Source organism: Chamaea fasciata, unplaced genomic scaffold (assembly GCF_029207755.1).
Source record: "Chamaea fasciata isolate MVZ Bird 193981 ecotype frontalis unplaced genomic scaffold, bChaFas1.0.hap1 SCAF_11, whole genome shotgun sequence".
NCBI lineage: Eukaryota > Metazoa > Chordata > Aves > Passeriformes > Sylviidae > Chamaea > Chamaea fasciata.
The window spans coordinates 11773799-11795860 of NW_027094096.1; the positions used below are offsets into that span (position 1 = coordinate 11773799).

Consider the following 22062-nt stretch of genomic DNA (forward strand, 5'->3'; position numbering starts at 1 on the left):
TTTAGGAACTCTTTAAAGAAAGCTTGTGTGACTTCTGGCATCCCTTCGTACATTGTTCCAAGGCCCTGCCATATATTTTCATCTGCTGCATAAAATGTTCTATTCAAGGAGAAACTGTTTGAAAACATTCATGTTTTCAAAATAGCTTTTGGATTTTTTGTGTTTCTGAATATTGTATATTTATATTCCCTTTGGTTTTTTTACCTTAAGTTCCTGGATGATGTTTCTTCTACTGAGAGTAAAGAGCCCAGTGGTGTGAGCGAGCCGGTACATCTAAAAGAAGGGTGAATACATCTTGAATTTATATTGTCCATAACAGAATTGACTTCAGTCTTTTTTCATTAATGCCAGATTCAGATAATGCTTATTAAAATGTCTTGATATACTGTAGAAATGACTATATTTTTAATTTGGACAATTCTGGGTAGAATTAGTTTAAAAGAACAGCTGCAAACTTTCATAACTCATCTTTTAAATACTTAAAAAAATAATTAAAAGCAGCTGGAAACATATTGAAGACTGTATTACTGTCACAGTTGAGTGTGTGCTCTGTGATGGTTTTTGAGGACTTTGAAAGTGTATTTTTAAAGAACATTATTAACTTAGAATTATTCTACCTCCTGTATAAGCCTGGCTAGCTAAATATTCTGCCTTTAAAGTTTGATAGAAAACTACCCTGTAATTGAAATATTTAACATTAAGTGATAGAGTGCTGTTATATAGATTGAGGTGAAAGTCGCTCTTCCTAAGAAATCAACTGTCTTTTGCTTAATGTTGATTGAGAATAGGTGATGATTTGAACAACATTCTTGGGGGAAAAAAAAATCAATTTATTTGAGAAGCAGGTTTATAAGAAAAACATATTTTTCTGTGAAAAAGGCATCCAAATTTCAAACAAGGAAGAAACATGTCTCTTACTAAGACACTGAATAGAAATGAAGGAGGAAATTGTAGTCGATCAACACTTGGTTATAGTAATGAATTGATAGCTGTTGTTCAAAACAAAAGAGTTAGCCATGAGTACACTTAAAGTGTACTAAATGCATTTTGTCTGCCCTTGCTATTGAGCCATGTCCAGTGTCATTTCATTGATACTCAGTTTCTGATCCAGATAAGGCCAAGTACAATCACAAACTCCTTTCCTGTTTTTGGAACCCTGTACGCAATCACCATATTGGGAGGTAAACTTCAGGATCTGTTGTAAACAAGCAGTAGGGTTCTTTAATTTACAATGCAGTAGATTTTTATATGGCTGCATGATGAACAATAATGCCTTATCTCAATAAATGGTTTTGAAGACTAATGGTTGCATTTCATTTGATTTTATCTTTGCAGAGAAATGTACAAAAGAGCTCAGGGAAGGACTCGGATTGGTAAAAAGAATTTCAAGAAGCGATGGTTCTGTCTAACAAGTAGAGAATTCACATACCACAAACAGCAAGGTAAACAATGGTTTTTTACAATTATTTTTATTTTTCAATATTGTCGAAGTGTTTGTAGCTTTTTTGTGCTTTTAAAAGTGTGTAAGTTTTTTTTCTTTTCCTAAAATACATCTGATGTATTTCAGTTACTTTTGCCTTGATTAATGGAGGCTTGTCTGATTCTTGCCTATTTTTTCGGTAATAAAAATACATATTTTGAGAGCATGAACTGCAATGTCAGTGCCCTGAGATTATAAAACAGTTCTTAAAGATTGCTTCACTCCTCTGTTTACAATTTTTTACAGATAAAGAACCAATTTTCACTATTCCAATCAAAAACATCCTTGCAGTGGAGAAACTTGATGAGAGCTCCTTCAACAAGAAAAATGTGGGTCAAAAGATAGTTTACGTGTAATTCTTGATATGTTCTTTAAATAAAAGATTGTAATTAGCTTACAGAGTTAATGAAACCCCATTACTAAACACTTCAGCAAAAAGTCTTTCATGGCTCAAGAATAACAAGCTGTATGCAGTATCTCCCAAGTATTCTGAACATGGAATTAACCGGGAAGTTTGGCTATCTGCACCAAATTTTCTGACTGATTTTGACTTTGGCCCCCCCTTGCCAGATTTCTGGAATGAAGGTTAAAACTACATGACCTTATTACAAAGAACTTGAAATTATACCATGTACTACCAGAAATGTAATATCACCAAACTTGTATTCATTCCTGTTCGTGAGAACTTCTACAATCCCTTCATCAGCTGAGACAGTTGTCTGTGCTCACAGCCTCGTTCTGGCCCTGGAACACATTGGTTATTTCTGTTCTTACGTCAATCCAAACATCTGAGGCAGTGATAAAAGAACAGCTGTCACTAAGGCCAGTGATGGCCAAAGGAGTGACTTCTGGGAATCTTCTGTTGCTGTCAGGATATGAAGCATGAAGGTCATGCTTCATGAAATCTGGGGTCACACTTAAAGATATGTGGGTGAAGAGGATAGAAGATGCATCCTGTTCTGATTTATAAGAGTTCTTTCTTAGATGAGGAAGTGGTGTAGACAGAACACAGGGAGCTGTTCTTGTGGGGCTTTTCTCCTCTGTAGTTGAACGAGGTGAAAAGTCTGCTGTTCCCCCTTGTCTCATTTTCTGTCTTAATTTGTGTTTGTGGAATTGCCTGAAATCTATTCCGACCTATTTGAAGTCGCTCAGTAACTGGATTTTTTTTAGTCAGCCAGAATAATGTTTCTTCTACAGATGTTTCAAGTCCTTCATGGAGAAAAGCCTCTCTACATCCAAGCAAATAACTGTGTAGAGGCCAGTGAGTGGATAGAGGCTCTTTGCCGGGTGACGAGGTGCAACCAGAGGAGGCTGAGCTTTTACCACCCGTCTGCCTTCCTGAACGGGAGCTGGCTGTGCTGCAAGGCCACGGCCGAGAGCACCGAGGGCTGCGCGCGCTGCACCGCGTAAGTGCTGCCCTGCTGGGCATGGCCAGGCTCCAGGGAGTGTGGGAGTCGCTGCGGCTTGGAAACAGGGGAGCAAGCCTTTCCCTGTCTATTCAGCAAGTGATGCCACAAAAACGTGCCAGTGATAAGGCACAAAGTACTGCAGTTCTCTGTTCCTTTGTGTGCCACTCTGTGGAGGTAACCAGCTCGGCATGGAAATCACAAAGAGCCGGTGGCTGAGATCTTTTCATGTAGAATAATGAATTGAATTCAGATGCCAGGTTGAATGCAGCAATATGACACACCTAGATCATTTGTATGAAATAATTAAAATACTTGCTGCAGAAAATTCAGCCTGGACGTCTTCTCTCCTTAATGACTTCATCTTGTTTTATACAACCTCTTTTTTATTTGAACATCACATTTTAAAGGAGTGCCCTAAAAAAGTCAGCTAAATAATCTTGGATGTAGATTCTGACAAATCATTTGGGTTTTGTAGGTATGTCAGAAAAATTAGTAATGTTTTAAAATGCTTTAATGCCTTTTTAGAAGCTGCTGATTTCTGAAAACAAACAAATGCTGTGATTTCTTTTAAAAATAAATTTATCCTTAACTGAGTAGGTTACATAAACTACATACTAAGTTTTGTGAAGCTGTCTATTAGTGATAAGCATATTAAAGGCTATATATATTGAAAAAGAATCAGTTTTAACTTGCTTTCAAGAATTACTGATATTGATTACCTCTTTGTTCACTTTTTAGAGATGTTCCTGCTGATACTCAAATTGAGATTGATGGAGACAGAGAGACAGAAAGAATTTACTCACTTTTCACTATCAACAGGTCTAAACTACAAAAGTTGGAAGGTACTTAAATGATAATTAAGAAAAATTACACTGATACTCAGCTCTAATTCTCTAGGCCAAGAACATAATTTTGAACAATTAACTGAATTTAACGATTCACTTGAAAATAATAGAAAGTAGAGAAAGAGATTGAATTTTTATCTTCTCAGTGCCTTGGTGTCTGATGTTCTCCAGGTATTTCTTTACAATAAATATCAGGCATTGTTCTAATTGAATTTCCATATATATAATATTTTAATAGTTTAAACAGAGACACTGCAACTATAGGTGATTGCTTTTCTGCCTTTGCTGTCCCTTACCATTTGCACAGGAGTTAGATTTGTTTTTTAATTTGAATTTTGAAATTCTAAATGGGATGATTGTGCTTGTTTTTGTAGAGGCTTGTGGAAGTATAGCAGTCTATCAAGGTCCTCGGAAAGAACCAGATGATTATTCTAACTTCACCATTGAAGATTCTGTAGCCACTTTTCATACACTTCAGCAGATACTAGATATACTAGAAAAGTTGAGTGAATCACATGAAAAATACCAGAAGAAGAGATCATCTAGTGCCAAATATGGCAGTGAGTAAGTATCTTATGTAACTTTGACATTCGTAAATCTGTATTTTGAAAAAAAATAAATCGCGGGATGAGGCCAGACTAGAGAGGGGTAGAGATAATGAAGGTAGAGTTAGACAACACAGACATGGAGAGAACAAGGTACATCATTTGTAGTAGGGCAGCTTTTTACCGGTTGTGGAGGATCTGAGTTCTTCTGGTGTGGATTCTTCTGTTCCTGTTGAGATTCCTGTAGGTGGGTGCAGTGACTCTTTTGTTCCCTTGCAGCTTAACATTTGAAGTTCACACAAAATTTATCCATAACAGTATGCCTACCTTCTAAATTTTTTTTTCCAAAATTCTGATTAAGTAATTGAAGTATCAAGTTATATGAAACTCTCAAAATGTTACTGCAGAAACATATCTTTCAGGTAGTATATTTACTGTTTGTATTTCACTTGCCATACTCGATGAGAAATACTATTTCTTGTGAAGGTAAAAAAACTCTGTTCTTTGGAGCACATTGTTTAATTCTCTTCAGTCCTGGCTTATGCCTCTGAAACACCACTAGCAAGATTTTAGATTTTTTCTTTGCACCCATAAGGATTGATTCACCAGGAAAAAAAGAGAAGCTCAAACCCTGATTTGGTTTACCTAGGTTAGTGTTTGACCCAGGTTGTTCAGAAAAATCTACTGTGATTTAGAAGTCCCATGTGAAAGTAAATGAGGTTTTTGCAAATCACTAAATTTCACAATTAGTGGTAGAAATGGAGTTTTTTGCTTGATAAATTAAAATTGCATGATGAGAACTAGAAAGCAAATGTTAATCTTAAAAGTATTTACATATAATATTTTGGTTTTTTGCAGAGAAAATCCTATCGTTGGAAAAGTTTCCTAACCAAAACAAACTGGCCCACTTGGATGAAAAAAGAAACTGGAAATATTCTAGAGTGTTTTGGTTTTTCAGGTTTTTTTTCTTTTTTTTAATTCATTGTATGCATTTTTGCAAAGTATTTAAGAATGAACATAAATGCTAATTGTGTTGACAATCTATTTAATATTTAACAGAAAAATACCTTCTTGAAAATCTGGTCTTTAAGGTTTATTCTCATTTTGCTGAAGAACTTGAAGTTCCAGGTTCTTGAAGTAACAGATGTGAATAAATCTAAATGTTGTTTAGCCATTGTTGTCTTATTGGAAAGAACTTTGTAAACAAATAAGCTTTTCATGGAAGAAAATCCAGACTGCATTTGTTGGTTTGATTTCATCTCAGTACATACACTGCAAACTTGCATGAGTTTACCATGAGTGCCTGCCCTGCTGAAACGGATCTCAGAATAGAAATCCCAAGATCTTATGATGTGGAAAAGTTCTGAAGCTTCACCCTTGATACATTTGACTTTTTTTTTTCTTGTATTAGGTGTTGTCAGGACTTGATTTATCTACAGTTGAAGTTCTGTAGAACCATGCAGTATGCTGCAAATAATCTGGACAGCAGATACCAGTGTTAGTTGTGTTATTAAGTACTAAAGAAGAAATCAGGGAATTTATGTTGTACCTCTTGTTTACATTTGGAGTGAATAATATATGGAGTGACATTAGACCACTATTTTCTTCAGCATTTTTAAGGTACATATTTTTTCTTAATCTAAGAAGAAATGCAGGGTAGTAACATCCTTGATAAGTAGGCTTGCCTACAGATAGAATAATTTAAGTGTGAACAGATTGTGGTTAAGTACTGATCAATTAACATCATCCCATGTATGATTTAATTTCATGTTTTATAAAATGTAATAACTACGTCCAGCTCAACTTTTGACTACAAATCTAATAAATAATCTCTATTATAATCACTCAAAGCACTTTAGATATCTGGACTATCCCAGATTATTTTTAGATACTTTGTAGTATCTGCTTGTTATGATCAGTTGAATGATCAACATTGTTTTGTCTTTAAGCAATGCTTCAGTGAATATTTTTGTATCTTTAGTTACGTGGATTCGTATTTGCCACTTAACACAATTTTAAACTGGCATTCCTGACTTCAGTAAGATTAATTTTTGCTCACTTCATCTGAGAAGTTAGTTTTCTGCTGAGATAAAGTATATGTATATAACCAGTAAGAAGCAAAGGTATTACTGTGGCAACTTTGCTTCATCAGTATTAAATACAATGGTACTTGTTGGAATATTATTTTTAATAAAAGTTGTATGTGGTACTTTTATTTTTAAAGCATTTTCTGTGGGGTCTTTTGTTGTTTCACTGGGTGTTTTTTTAGTTTTGGTTTTATTTTTCCAATCACAATTTGGCCAAATTAATTAGGAATGTAACTTAGAATAGAAATCCACAATGCTTGAAACAATAAGATGTTGAAATTACCACACATTTATTATACTTTTGTAAGAAGGCTTTCTATAATGGAAGCAAGGTGGCAAGACAGGATTGAAATTTCTTTGGAATGAATGTAACGTGTTAAAATGACTTTGGTTTAATGCCAAGATATTTTAGAATATCTGGGATTCAGTACTAGGATCTGCAACATCACAATCATTTAATCACCTCAGCTGGTTTTGCCTTTTCCTTTTTTACACATTTGATGTGTTCAACGGGACTTTTATTTGCCAACAGTTAAAACTGAGGGAGACTACAGCAATGCCAATAAATGTGTTTTGCCAAGGTAAAAGTAAAGATGAATTGCCATTAATCAAAAGCTGCCATTAAACAAAGTTGAATGTGGTTGAGTGTCAGGATTAGATTTTGTTGTATATGAATTAACCCTGTGGCAAACCCTCTTCCTTGGAGCCATTTTCTGTTGTTTTCAAAGTCAAATTTATGAAAAAAGGAGTAGTATACTCTTGCAATGTTGGGGTTTTATAATATGCACTTTTTTTGTTTTGCTTTGGTACTGGAAGATTGAGAAAAAACCCAGAAGACCATTGAATATTTGTGACCATTAAGATTTGATTTCTCATTTTATAATGTTTTAAAGTGCAGTAGATGTTCTAGAATTTAATTAGGTACAAGTAGGATGGTTAATAATAAAAGTTGCCTTCATTTTGATTAGTCTAGAAAAGTGATGTTATTCAGTAATTAGTTCTGTTAGGATTGTAAAAGTTTTAATGTTATTATGATGATGTATTGTTGAATGTATTTTTATTTAAATTTTATTTTCTTATCAAGACATTAAAATGTTTTGTAACATTGCTTGAGAATAACTCAGAAATAAATTACAACAAAGCTGAGATAAGCTGTGTGTTTACTGGGAGGCCTGGCTGTTTAAGATGTTCACCTGAATGAATGGGGGTTACATACAGGGCTTGGGTGTAGAGAAACCTAATTGATGGCAGGGGCAGAACCCACCAAAATTAACCCGTGGGATGTGGCATCTGCAACACTGTTGGATTCAAAATTGGTGGCTGGGGAGAGAAGTGCTGGTTCATCATTTAGTGTAAGAGCATGCAGAGAAGCCTTTGGGGAATTTGCCAGTGTTTAAAAAGTTTGTAATGATCAGTCTGATTAGTTGAAAGATAGCTGGTACTGTGTTGTTAGGTGACTCTTTTTTTTTTCTTGTTACTGATTTGTGTTCCGTTACCTTTGCTGTGTACCAGTACAGGTTGTAGAATTTGTCACAACTATTTAAAATATATTGCGTAAGGAGAAAATAATGTCTACCTTTCTCAATCTGCTTTCTTTTTTTTTAATGTAATCTGGGCACTTTTTTTGCCACCCTCCTGTGCTTATAGGCATTCTTTATAAGGAAGTTTTGTACAAGCACTTTTTAATGCCCTGGGGTGATTTGTTTCGTTGTGCAGAGAACTGACCTGTTGTCCTTTGGTGCCAGCATGGAAGCTTCTGTCAGGAATTAAAATGCAAAGCTTCCAGCCATTTTGGAGTTAATTTTGATTAATCTGAGGCAAGATGTATTAAGGCCCAGTATGAGTGGTCACTGCTTTCATTGGCAGAGATTAGAAAGCAGAGGAACATAAATATGAAGTTAGAAGTACTGGAGGAATTTTTTTCTGTGAACATTAAAAAAAGGAATTGTAAATGTTTTGTAATGATTATAGCAGACTGATCCTTTCTTTTCTCTGCCTTCTCTAATGATTCCACTAACCTGAGTTTCCTCTAAGCCATGACCCCAAAAGGGCATTCCCATTTCAGAGCTGTAGATGAGCCATTCAGGGGCATGGCTTAGTGGTAGACTTGGCAGTGTTGGGTTAACAGTTGAGCTTGATGATCTTAAAGGTCTTTTCTAATCTAAGTGATTCTATTAATTAATGCATGAGAAATGTTTTACAAGACATTATCTTAAATTCCTGTCATCTATATGACAAAGTTTGCAACACTTACTCGCAAGTAATAAGGACAGATCCTGTATTGCGTTTAAAAGAGCGTGCTCATGAAATCCAAATCAGGCCAATAAGATCCCAGTAACAGGCAACTTCTAGTAGAATGGACAAATGCATGCAGGTTACTTGAAGATCTTACTTACAGAAACATATTTAACTACGGTTTGTGTGATTTATGCACATTAAATAAACCAGAAATTCTTTAATTGCAGTAAGGAGAGAGTGTCAGTGTTACTGTGGCCAGCTGTGATGAGACTGCTGCTGAAAGACTTTGTGTATTCTTGGGATTCATCATAATAAACAGTGTTTAAGAAAAAATTAATTTCAGAGTTGAAGAGTAGAGCTGTAAGAATTTGGAATGTAGCCTTAAATTCAGCTAAGTTACTTAAAAAGGCACTTTGTGTACCTAAATCAGGGACAAAAACATTGATAATTGGTTGCTTTACAATCAGAATAAGATTTAAAAAGATCCAGTGGCTACTGCATTCATGAAAGGCCTTTGCTTTGTAAGCATTAAATTAGGTACAGAAATTAAGAACTTTAATTGGGTATTCTTGGGAAGAATATTTGGGGTAATTTTTTAAAATAAAAGCAAATATATGACCTTGCTGAAATGCTTTTAAAATAATCTTTATGTTACTAAATGTTTATGGGAAATAACAAAATTCATCCACCTTGATTAAAAAAATTTTCCATAGAAAATCTTGTATGATAGAGATTTTTTTAAGTGTTTGAGTCCATCATTATTTTAGCATAATTACTATGGCAAATGCCATGGCAGTTCTATGAAGTCTAGTTAACAATTTCACCAAAAAGAGAATGTATAAATCATTATACTGGTTTTAGAAACTTTATGGAAACTATTTAGTTTGCTTTAAGGGGTTGTGATTTTGTCCCCCGCTTTCATCTTTTACTTTAGGTCATTCCTCGTACACAGGGAGAAAAAGCTGAGAGAATCATAGAACATCCAAAGTAAACCTACTGTGTGATTCAAATTCAAAACTTACAGGTAAAATTCTCTTACCTGGTCCCTCTGATTTCTCAAAAGATCCAGGATATCCCATGCTTTACGGTAGCCAACTCCAGCATGTCCAGCAGCAGGGGGAGAGGCTGCTGGGTGTGCTGTGAAGAGCAGAAGGCTCCCAGGGCAGGCAGCCCCGGCTCCAGCAGCTCTTCCCTTGGAGCAGCCACAGGCAGTGCTCCCCAGGGTCACTGCAGCAGCTGCCGGAGAGCTCAGCTGGAGCTCCGGGGTCAGCTCAGCCTCGCTGGGACACTGCTGCTGCAGGACACAGAAACAAGCCTGGGAAAAACAGGGAACAGAGACAAAGTTAGTAAAAAGGAAACTCCCCTTTAAGAATCAAGTGATCTGCAGTAATGCTCAGACCTGACAATTAGCTGCATCTTTCATCCACAGACCTTTAAAGTACTTAATGATTAAGAAGGGGAAGTATCTACAATTTGGTCTCTTCTTTCCATACTGGGTAACGTAAGGCACTATGCTTTGTATAGCAATGAGAATTTGTAGTCTTAAGAGGAAAGAGATTTAACATTTTGTAACACAAAACAAACAATGATTTCTGTGACAATCAAAGCAGTTCATCTAGCTTCCTCCTGAGTAGTTCATTTATATTCCAGTTGAGTTCTTCTGTCATGGTGTGACTTTTACATGGGTTTATTTTATTATTATTTTTATATATACTTGAATTTTAAATGCATATTTTTGGCACTACCTTGGCCAAAATCTAAAAATAGAAAAGTAGGTCAAGGTGGAAAAAAAAGTGGTGTGACCTGGTGCACAAGATATAACATCTGCAAGTGTGAATAATGAGAAGATAAAGTTGGCCTGTGCAACACCTTCCAGTAATATGTGAGTAAAGGGAGCTTCTATAGGCACGTTAAGTGGCTTCTCTGTCTAGTGTTTTTATTTTTTGTTTTGGGTTTTAGGGACTTTTTTGAGGAGGGGAGGTCTGGTGTGGATTGGAGGGCTGGATTTGCTAAGAGTGGCTTTTGGGGTCTATCCTGATACGAGGCAGGATCCAAATATCAGAGAAATGTTAAAAATAGTAAGACTGCGTTACTTCACAAATTTATAGGAAGTGTCTGTATTTCAAAACAGGTGGGGCCTGTGCCCCCACACAACAACAGAACAACATAATTTGATTTCTAGTTTTCAATTCAGAATGTGGTTCCATTCTCAAACAGCTAACTACAGTTAAAATAGGCAAAATTTTATCTACACAGGTTTTCTAAATTAAAGAATGGATATGAGATAGACATCTAACCTGAAAATCAGCTCTCTTAAGAGGTAATAGTAATAACTGAGTTTTACTCCAGAGTAAAACAGTTAGGAAACAGAAATACAGTACAGAATTTCAGTAATAAAGTCAGGGGTCTTTGCGTCTTTGGCTTTTAATCTCTGCTGCAGAAGGAGAGATGGATGAGCCAGGGCGTTGTGTGAAGAATGGAGAAGTTCCAAGGGTTTAGACTTGATTAAAGCAGCTCAGCAAAGTCAGGATCTCTTTAGTCTCTTGTGACACAGGGTTTTCCATTAAAGCAGAGAGGTTCCTGTGCAGAAGTCATTAAGGGTTTTTTTTAATAACTTCTGTAAGGATTTCCCTTCTGTCTATTACATGTCATGAATGTTCATTTATTTCACTTCAAGAGTAAAGCGCAATGCATTTAAGAATTGGAATTCTGCTACTTGGAATTGGAACTGGAACTGCTACTTCTCTGTCTTTGAGCTCATTCCTGGACTGTGATGAAGTTCATGACCAATCACATACATTTATAGGAATATTGGGATCCCTTTGCTATTCTGTGCAGCAATACATTTGTGTGATTTCTTCCCATCCAGTGAGATCTTCCCAGTGCAAAAGCATGCATTTTATTCCACAAATATATTTTTCCCCCTATTGCTGTTGTGATTTCCTTTATATTTCTGCATGCCTGCTATGTACTTCTGTTTCACAGAAACTACCTATCAGCATTGGGGTCTGTTTTCCATTTTGGCAATTGCATCTGGCAGCTTCAGTAAACCCTTAGGAGCTGCTCTAGGTGGGTTTGTCACAGGTGGTGGTGTGCTCATACAGTGCTGTTCCCTGTGCTGTCTTCCTCTCTTGCAGCCCCACTGTAGCCAACTCTCAGCTCTGTTGGACATTAATAGATCCATGTAGCATACTCTATTGGGAAAGAGGCACAGGGAGACACAGATAACCAGAGTTTAAGAAATAGTTTTGGCAGAGAAGTATGCTTAAATTATTTTCTTTGGCAGGCAAATTGACAGTCTTCAAGTGTTTTGATATATGTTAATCTATTGACAGAACAAACAGTAAATGGGATAATACAGTCCCGCACATGCATCAGTTGGCCAAGGTAAACACGTACTTACGTAACTGTTCTTTGCATTATCATAAAATTGACATTTTTGTAAAGGCTTTGTTTTTAATGAAAATAATTTTTACAGAATCACAGAATCACTAGGTTGGAAAAGACCTCCAAGATCATCGAGTCCAACCCAGCCTCAACACCTCAACTAGACCATGGCACTGAGTGCCACCTCCAGTCTTTCTTTAAATGCATCCAGGGATGATGATTCCATCACCTCCCCGGGCAGACCATTCCAGTACTTTATCACTCTTCCACTAACAAACTTTTTCCTGATATCCAACCTATATTTCCCTTGGTGCAGCTCGAGACCGTGTCCTCTGGTTCTGTCAGTGGCTGCCTGGAGGAAGAGACCAACCCCCACCTGACCACAGCCACCTTTCAGGGAGCTGTAGAATCATAAGATCACCTCTGGGTCTCCTTTTCTCCAGGTTAAACAACCCCAGCTCCCTCAGTTGTTCCTCACAGGGTTTGTGTTCCCAGCCCCTCACCAGCCTCGTTCCCTCCTCTGGACGCGCTCGAGCGTCTCAACATCCTTCCTAAACTGAGGGGCCAGAGCTGGACACAGCACTCAGTGTCCATCCTAAACTGAGGGGCCCAGAACAGGACTCTCAAGGTGTGGCCTCATCAGTGCCAAGTACAGGGGAAGAATGACCTCCCTGCTCCTGCTGGCCACACCATTCCTGATCCAGGCCAGGTGCCATTTGCCTTCTTGGCCACCTGGGCACACCCTGGCTCATGTTCAGCTGCTGTCACCAGAACCCCCAGGTCCCTTTCTGCTGGGGCACTGTCCACTGTCCCCAGCCTATAATGTTGCAGGGGGTTATTGTGGCCAAAATGCAGGAGTTGGCACCTGGACTGATTAAAATTCATCTTACTGGACTCTGCCCATCATCCAACCATTCCAGGTCTCTCTGCAGAGCCCTCCCACCTTCCAACAGATCGAGACACTCCCAGCTTAGTGTCATTTGCAAATTTACTAATGAAAGATTCAATATCCTCATCCATGTCCTCAATAAAAATATTTTCAATTCTATGTTTTGGAGTAAACAAACTGGAAAAAGAAAACAACAAAAATGTCATGGAGTTGTAAGAGGAAAGAATAAAGGGGAAAAAAAGGAACAAAATCAGGGTATTTCCAGACATCTCCATTCTCAAAGGATTTGTGAAAACTTATGCAAGGCATTGTATATCCTTTTAAACCACTCTGTGCAATATTCAGAATTTAGTAAGGTGTTTAGAAAATGAAAATGTTCTTACAATGCAAAGATCCATCTGTATATTCATTTGAAATGGGAGTAAGAATATGAACAGAATATTTAGGGCTGTTACATAAGTTGGGTGTCAAACACTTGGAGTTTTGAATGAGTATTTTTTACATAGAGACAGAATCACTGCATAATTACTTTGAAATTCTGTCAAATTTAATTGATTAAAGATTGTGTAATATAAAGAAATATTTCAAATTTGGATACTTAGTATTACAAACATTGCATTTTCAGCTGACAAGTTCTTTTCCCTTTCTGTAGCACACAATTGGCTTTAATTCTAGCTGAACAATCACTTGATGGGCTGGAAGGAACCTGGCTTGAGTTCTCATTTTTAGATACTCAATTTGGAATGTTTTCAGTGAATGAGATGAGCAAATGCCCAGTCTGAAATAATGTGGTTTTTATTTACAGTTAAAAGCAGTGACAATGTACACAGAGAAAACCCTCTGAAAGAGCTGTCGTGGTTTGTGCCGCTCTCCCATGTGTGACCTCCTTACTGTCATGTGTGGCTGCAGGGGACAGATGCATTATAGACTGCCAGAACTACTTCTCAAAAATGGCTTGAAATTTTTCTTACACAGCTCTTTAGGTGATAAAATAGGGAGAAAATAATTTTTAGGTGGGAAGCTATCACTTTATTTCTCTAAGGCAGTATGGACAGAGTCAAAGGTGCCTGTGTCATATTTGCTCTACTTTCACTGCTGATCTAAGCGGGGTTTATATTTGACTTTGCATCATGTACAGCACATGTGTGATGGTTTGACAGCACTCAAACACAATTACAATCTCTGTCATACTTTGCTCTTAGAGCTGTAGAAGAATTGCATCAGTTAGGGATACAAGGCAAATTGTATAAATTTAAAAACCCCGAAACTCCAACAGGCGTTGTTGGGGGGTTATTAAATCTCTCTTTAGAAGTAGTTGACATTTTACATAGCAGAGATTAAATGTACTTAAATCTCAGATTTTTTTATTTTTTTTTTAACTTTAGGAACGGATACACTCAAACTTTAAGAATCCATGCAAAGGGCGTAGAAATTTCCTATTATCAAAGGAAAAGTACATATACATTTTCATTTCAAGCTTTTACAAAAAGTTAATTTTTTATTTAAAACTTTCTAGATTACATCTACTCCCAGTAATTCAAATTCAGAAATGCCACAAGGGTTTTATAAATGGACTGAAAAAAATGATGAGTTAAATAAAACAGTGGAGCTGGCAAAGGGAATTGAACAATGCGGATTGAGAAAAGTGTGAACCAGCCAAGCCAAAAGACCTTATGCACGTGTTTTAGTAGTGTTCAAAGTGCTTCTCAATTGATGGTTTAGTACCGTACAAACATAAAATCTTTAACATCATTTTTATTTTTTACTTTATTGCCAAGGTGCACGCCGCTGCCGAAGCGTTTCGCTTATTCTGTTAGCCGCGTTAGGAAATGCGCTGAGCGCTGGAGGATTGGGTCGCCTCCCCATGCTCAAGGCAGCCCACACCACTGGCGGAGTTGTGATTGATTCACTTCACTCTGCGTGAAGGAGAGCATCCTTCATGCCCAAACCCAGCTCGGCACCTGCTCCGTGTCCTGCTGACAGCTAAGAAGTGCCGTAAAGCTCTGTAAGCGCACCGCGTCTCCCAGGCAGGCCGCCGGGCCCCGCGGGGCCTCTCCGCCGCCGGGCCGTCCCGCTGCCCGCTGCCCGCTCCCCGCTGCCCGTTCCCCGCTGCCCGCTGCCCGCTGCCCGCTCCCCGCTGCCCGCTGCCCGCTGCCCGCTGCCCGCTCTCCGCTGCCCGCTGCCCGCTGCCCGCTCCCCGCTGCCCGCTGCCCGCTGCCCGCTGCCCGCTCCCCGCTGCCCGCTGCCCGCTGCCCGCTGCCCGCTGCCCGCTCTCCGCTGCCCGCTGCCCGCTGCCCGCTGCCCGCTCCCCGCTGCCCGCTCCCCGCTGCCCGCTGCCCGCTGCCCGCTGCCCGCTCCCCGCTGCCCGCTCTCCGCTGCCCGCTGCCCGCTGCCCGCTGCCCGCTCTCCGCTGCCCGCTCCCCGCTGCCCGCTGCCCGCTGCCCGCTGCCCGCTGCCCGCTCTCCGCTGCCCGCTGCCCGCTGCCCGCTCCCCGCTGCCCGCTGCCCGCTGCCCGCTCCCCGCTCCCCGCTGCCCGCTGCCCGCTGCCCGCTCCCCGCTCCCCGCTGCCCGCTGCCCGCTGCCCGCTGCCCGCTGCCCGCTCCCCGCTGCCCGCTGCCCGCTCCCCGCTCCCCGCTCCCCGCGCCGCGGGCGGGGCGGCGCTGCCGCCGCCGGAGGGTGGCGCTGCCGCCCGCGCGGCCGCCCGTCCCCGCCCCTCCGCCATGGCCGATGTGGAGGACGGGGACGAGCCCGGCGCCCCCCACTCGCTGCCGGGCTCCGCGGGCTCCAAGGCGGGCGCCCCCGACAAGATGTTCTCGCTGAAGAAGTGGAATGCGGTGGCCATGTGGAGCTGGGACGTGGAGTGCGACACCTGCGCCATTTGCCGGGTGCAGGTCATGGGTGAGCGGCGGCCGGGCCGCCATGGCCGCGGGGCGGGGGCCTGGGCCGGGCCGGGGCCGTGCCCGCCGCCCTGGGCACGGCGGGCGCAGGGCAGAGACGCGGTTTCCGGCAGACGCGGGGGCCGAGCCCTCCCGCCTCCGCTTCCTCCTCCGCGCCTTCCCGGAGGCGGAGGAGGAGGAGAAGGAGGAGGGCCCCGCGGGGGCCGGGCCGCCGCGCTGCGGGGCCCACAGGCGGCTCCGCCGGGCGGCGAGTGCCCCCTGAGCGGCCGCGCCGCGCTCCCTGCGCCGCCCCCGCCGCACGCAGCGCTGGGCCCCGCCGGCCGCTCGGGCCCCGGCCCCGGCCCCGCCGCCCTCGTCCCGAGGGCTGCTGCTCGTCTGCGGGCACATCCCGCAAGCGCTGACTTACAGCCCGGCTGGACCGAGTGCTGCGTGCGTGGGGCTGCTCTTTGTGGGGTGGGTTTTGTTAGGGTTTTTTTTTTTTCGGTTTTTTTTTTTAAGAAACAGTTAGAGATATACATAGAAATTTATTTTTCAAATCTCTTAAACCAGGGTGTCTGACACTACTTCGCAAGCGTGATTACTGGTGGACTTTAACACACACAAATATACTGAGAAATATATTGAGTAAGGGGTTAATTTACGTGGTTATGAAATCCGCAGACCGTTTGAAAGCACCTTCATTGTTGACACATATTACTGTTTTCTGACATCTTTGTCAAATATGAGCTTTATCTTGGTTCTTCGAAAACGGTTTAAATTCTTCCTTTACAGTGTGTGCACATCCTATTTTTCCCATTGGGCTGAGTCATCCCAGATATCACTGTCCTCTTGGTTGGGTGTGCAACACCTTGGCAGGACAAATGACTCAAGATTCCCTCCAGAGCACCTTGCTTTTGTAGGGACAGGAACCATGATACTGAAAGTAAACTCAGGATTTGGTTTAACAGAAATGAGACAAAATATGTAATTCTGTCATTTCTCACGAATGTTTTTGCTGAGAACCTTCTGTGGAACAGAGGAGGCAAAAGGGTGTACTGGAGGAGAAAGGATGCAGCTCAGACTGAAGTGGTGGGAGATTGATCTTTTACATAAGCATATTTTGAAGATTTTTTGCTCTTTTGTGGTAATCAGAGGCCACTCTGGAAATACGAAATTGGCTTCATTTGCCATGTAAACCATAATTTTAAAAATGCATTTATCCCCATTGTAGCTAGCTTGTTACAGGATGCTATTTTAAAAAGTCTTAACAAAATCTTACCCAGAACTATTATAAAAGTAAAAAAAAAAAAAATCCGAAAAAAACTAGTAACCGTTTTTTGGGAACAAACCACATTGTTAGAATGTGAAACTTGATCATTGCTGACTTTGGTTTAGCAATTTTGCCCTGACCCTGCCAGAGCGGGTCTGGCTCCTGTAGAGCCACTGCGTCTGCAGTAACCTCAGGTGGGAGGCAGTGCCAGGCTGAGACTGGCACTTGTTGAAAGTTTGTTTGACTTTTGCAGGGAAGGAGGTGTTACCTGCCTCATGTTCTGCTGGTTTAACTCCTTGAACCAACGTGGTCTTAGCTGCAGAAGGGAAAGAGGCAGAAATGCAGGTGTTAGCTGGAAAGTGCAGGATTGCAGCTGGACTGGCTTTGCTGTCCTTAGCCTTTCAGACTGACCCCCTTGGGGTTATGATGTAGGAATGGGGACAGGTTACTTTGGTGTGGTGGCGGTGATCTCTGTCCTTGGCTCTCTGTGCTGCTTCTGTCTGAAACTGCAGCTCTAGAGCTCAACAGGACAGCTGATCTATTGTGACTTTCTGCTGTGACCCCAGATCAGTGGGCTCCCACACACCATCACAGAACTTGAAGCACTTTGGCTGAATCTTCCCAGCACCCTGGCCCTTAACTGCTGTTGAAATATAAATTATAGGAGCAGACAACAGGAAAGTTTTGCTTTTGTCTCAATGAGGAAGGGGCAGATGTTTCAGAGTTCTGTCCTCTTTGTTCTCTATTACCTGTAAAAAGGAGGAATGTCTGGGCAGGTCTAAAATAGAAGTAGTGGCCCTATCTGGCAGAGACAGTAAAAATACTCAAATCTAAATCCCTGTAGCACATTATGGTTTTGCCTTCTGGGAGAATATGGTCCAACTAGTGACATGTAAGCCAGATCCAACCTGCAGGACACTTGTTTAAACTAGTCCCTTTTCTTTGGAGGAGATGAAGATGTGTTTGCTCACATGAGGGTTGAACACTTTCTGTTGTGCATGATTCATGCACGTGTGTCTCTGGCAGCCCATGTTGGGGCAAAGGAGAAGCAAAGTTGTTTTTCCACTGTGTTGTGTGGCACAGTGGGAAGCCTGGAAATTGTCACTCTTGTATGTTATTGAGTCCTGGACCTGCCATCCAGTCCTAAAGCCACAGACTGGAGTGCATAAAGATGAGAAGTATCTTTAATTAGGTGTTGTTCTGTATTTATTAACATATATTATCAAATGTACCACTATATTTGTATGTGTGTGACTCCTGTGAAAATTAGATGCAGGTACTTGTTAAGGGAAGCTACTATAAAAAGTAATAGATGGTGGGAGTTGTGGTGAGAGATGCACAGCCTAAAAAATCAAAATTGTGAATGACTTCCTTAAAAGGAAATGCTGACATCTGAAAAACAAAGTCCTGTAATTAGGGTTTGGCTTTGTGCTTGCTCTGGTCTTAATATGCCTGAGTGCCTTGGCACAAGTCTGTGGGCTTTTATATCTACAAAATGGAGAAGGCTTTTTTTCAGCAAAAGTTATGAAAATACCAAAGCAATGGAAAATAAACAAAACATGCTGGAGAGTTCAGAGTCCTTCTGATCTCTTTCAGATTTATATTTCATTGTTATTTGCATAGTTTTAGAATTTAAGGGGGCTATTTAATGTTAAAGGGCTGAACAAGACATCAAAACTTGGGATTTTTACCTCTATAAATTTGTATTAGAGTTTATATTTTCCTCTGACAAGCCTATTCTTAAGATGGAATCCTGAGAATCAAATTGAGTTTGTTCTTGTTTACTTTTAGATGCCTGTCTTAGATGTCAAGCTGAAAACAAACAAGAAGATTGTGTTGGTATGTAGTGACTTCATTCGCTTGTTTTTCAATTGAAGCTTCTCTCAGTATGGTGCATTTTAAAGTTTGAAGGGAATACTGATTTTATTAATGCTCAAAAGTAATCTGGTGTTTTGTTCTACATTGTATCATCTTTTTACATTAGTAATACTTTATGCTTTATTTTTGAGCACTAAAAAAAAATCAGTTTTCATGCCAGCTGTGCTGTAAAACAGAACAGTTTCCAATTTCCTGTCAACACGTACACAACTAAGAGGTTTAAGTTTCTTTCACCATGAGGATGTTTGAGATCATAATGTACATTTTTGAAGTGGGTTGGAGAAAGCTACTTTTTTCTTCAGAGGTGCATGCCAGAAAACACAATGGTAGTATGAATAAAAATCTTCTGTTCTGAAATAAATGGGTGTCTGAGAAAGTGGTGTTTTTCCCACTTGTAATTCAGAGATAGTGGAGGCAATGTCCAGGTTGTTCACTTTTTATTTTCAAAAGTGGAATCACTTCAGTTTAAACATAATCATACTTTCAGTGCCTGTGTATGCAAAAGAAAATCTTAATTCTGACTGTTTAAATTGAAAATAGTGAAAACTATCTCAAAGAATTTGAGATAGTAAACCTCTATGACAACTTGTAAATCAGTGGTAGACCTTTCCATGCTGTTGAGTTTTGCATCCCAAAAAAACCCACTGGGGATTTTTGATGATTGTTTTAATGGGAATGGGGTTTTCCTCTTCTAGATATCTTAACTGGCTTGCTAAGTATCCTATTTAAAACAGACAGGAAAAACTATAATTTACAGCACTCCTTTGATTGGTACCCTTGTGCTCCTGTGAAGAAAATGTGAGCTAATAAAGAAAAAAAGCAAAGTAACTACATTTTAAAATATTATTCAGGAGTAAATAGATAACAATTTTTTGTAGTGTTGGAACAACTGTAGCCTGTGAATAACTCCTGTTGTAAAGTCCCATTTTAAGTCGATATACTGTGTCACCTGTGCCTCCTTGCTATCATAAATTTCAGTTCAAACAGTGCATTTTGTGTGAGAATTTGGTGATAAGCTGTGGTGTGATAGTAAGTCAGTAGTGCATTGGGTTATTTTTGGTACTGGGGAAGATAAAGGGAAAGACTTTAATAGTTACACTTATTTCCTGGGCGGAACTGCTAAATGTGTTCATACAGTCACAAAACCCTGTCACTTTATACAAAAAGGTGAGACTATGTGCATTTCTTTTTTTAATATTTGGAAGTAAGTAAAAGGCTTGGTGATGGAACTGACCGGCATCAGGATGATCATAATAATCCAATGTCAGTGGATAAATAGTGATGACTTGGTTTGTCTCTAAAGTTTCCAGTGGTTATAAATATTTGGGAGTGATAGTTTGAACATTGCTGTAGGTGTTGACTGGACAGCTGAGTGTGACTGGAACGTGTTCTTTCTTCTCTTTCAGTGGTTTGGGGAGAATGCAATCATTCCTTCCACAATTGCTGCATGTCCTTGTGGGTGAAACAGAATAATCGCTGTCCCCTCTGCCAGCAGGACTGGGTAGTCCAGAGAATAGGCAAATAAAACCTGGAAGGGTTTCTTTCTGCTGCACTTGTTGCAATGGTGTGTGTGTTTCGTGCAGGACAGAACGTGTCCCTCAGGACACGACTCCCTTGGTTTACCTGCTCCAAGACCAGAGTGGGTTTGGTGCAGTCCTTGGCCAGGCTCACTGCAGGGCTTCCACGACTGAAACATTAACAACTGTATCTGCTATGGTTCAAGTCTTGTCCATGTCAGAGCACAGAAACTTAGTGGGGCAGATTACACTGTAAACACTAAATGAATTAAGTTGAAAGGGTCACCTTCCCTGGTCTGATGCACTGCATAGTTTACTGTCAGGATAAAGAAAATGTTTCCTAAGTACTATTGTATGCAAAAACAAAGTCAGTGTGGTTTTTAAGAAGCTATTCTGAGTTTTAATCTAAAATGAACAGTGTGTAAAACATTTGCTGTGTGCTATTTCTATCACACTGTATTAAACAGCTCTAATTTAGGTTTTCTTTATGACTCGTTTTGTTGTAGCTCCAAGTCTGTTGCTCTGTTATATTCTATACATGATTTCTACAACCATAACATTAAAATTTAACCATGTTAATAATTTTTTAAATTTATATTTCTGTTAGTGATCATGGAAACATGTATTTTTAATCCAAAGATTTTTGGTACAAAGACATGTATTTGATATCAGTAAACTAGAGGTGTAGACAATCTTGCTGGTTAGCTGATTAATATAGGAAGTAAACAAAAGCGATAATTTAAATAACCCAAGGAAAGGAGGCACTAATAAAATCTAGGGAAAAATGGTAAATTGCGATTTCATGAAAATTTAGTTAGTAGAAATTTCTTTATTATTTTTGTATCCGTCATAGTGTTTTTGAAGCATTTTTTTCATTGTTCTGGAAATCCTGAATATATCATCTTCTTTGAATTTTTTCTTACAACTGTTTAAGCGCTTGCCTCTAACTTTGTCTTTTCCCTAAATATCCAAATTACTATGAATCTGAACGTATGCTGTGGGATTTTTAAAATATATGTAAGGAGAGGTAGAATTATTGCTTTAAATCTGTAACTAATTCAGGCTTAATAAAATTGTTAATCAACATGGGTGAAATTGAAGCAATATCCATATGCATTGTTTACTTCAAAGTTATCATCTGTAATGTTTAATGTGTTTTTCAGTAGATGTATTTCTACCTAATTCTAAGTACATTTAAAGAGGTTTATCTTCACTGTATAAAGTAGTTCCAATCTTTGTGTCATCAAACATATTGCAGAGTTTACTGTGGTTTTGTTTAATATTGTAATCTTGGTTTTAAGATGTTTTGATTTTTTAAATGTAGCTTTTGTTTAATTACACACTGAGATAAGAAATCCTGAGTCACTGTTACACTGTATCACATCAGTTGTTACTATGCCAGATGATGTCTGTCTTAAAACTGAAAACAAATGTAAAATATGTTAACAGTAGTAATGAAGTGCCTATAGCATTTACGTTGTTGTGGAGTATTTCTGTTTCTGTAAAAGTATTCCCAGAATTTTTGCAAAAAAATGAAATCTGAGTGGATGTGAAAATAAATTTGAGCTGTCACAGTCAAACTGTATCTTACCTACTACCTGTTTTCTCTGTCCACATTTGGTCCCAGGCTCCCTCCTGTGA

The 22062-nt window shown here is 39.9% G+C and overlaps 2 protein-coding genes across 5 annotated transcripts in view; both read left to right on the forward strand.

Annotated features, from left to right (window-relative positions):
- RASA2 (RAS p21 protein activator 2) overlaps positions 1-6505 on the forward strand; it is a 44803-nt gene extending 38298 nt beyond the window's left edge. For all 3 annotated transcript variants that reach the window (XM_066193238.1, XM_066193239.1, XM_066193240.1), the window contains 7 exons: positions 211-284; positions 1336-1442; positions 1727-1809; positions 2678-2886; positions 3628-3731; positions 4109-4298; positions 5138-6505. In XM_066193238.1, coding sequence (XP_066049335.1) covers positions 211-284; positions 1336-1442; positions 1727-1809; positions 2678-2886; positions 3628-3731; positions 4109-4298; positions 5138-5168 — 798 coding nt within the window. In that variant the 3' untranslated portion in view covers positions 5169-6505. The remainder of the gene's footprint in view (positions 1-210; positions 285-1335; positions 1443-1726; positions 1810-2677; positions 2887-3627; positions 3732-4108; positions 4299-5137) is intronic.
- A 9083-nt stretch (positions 6506-15588) lies between these two features.
- Positions 15589-22006, forward strand: RNF7 (ring finger protein 7). Of its 2 annotated transcripts, none has more exons than XM_066193242.1 (3): positions 15589-15778; positions 18818-18865; positions 20311-22006. In XM_066193242.1, the coding sequence occupies exons 1-3, from the start codon at positions 15601-15603 to the stop codon at positions 20427-20429; spliced, it is 345 nt and encodes a 114-aa protein (XP_066049339.1). In that variant the 5' UTR covers positions 15589-15600; the 3' UTR covers positions 20430-22006. The 2 variants fall into 2 exon arrangements, with proteins under 2 accessions (XP_066049339.1, XP_066049340.1); XM_066193243.1 differs by having other exon boundaries at positions 15589-15771.
- The last annotated feature ends 56 nt before the right edge of the window (positions 22007-22062 follow it).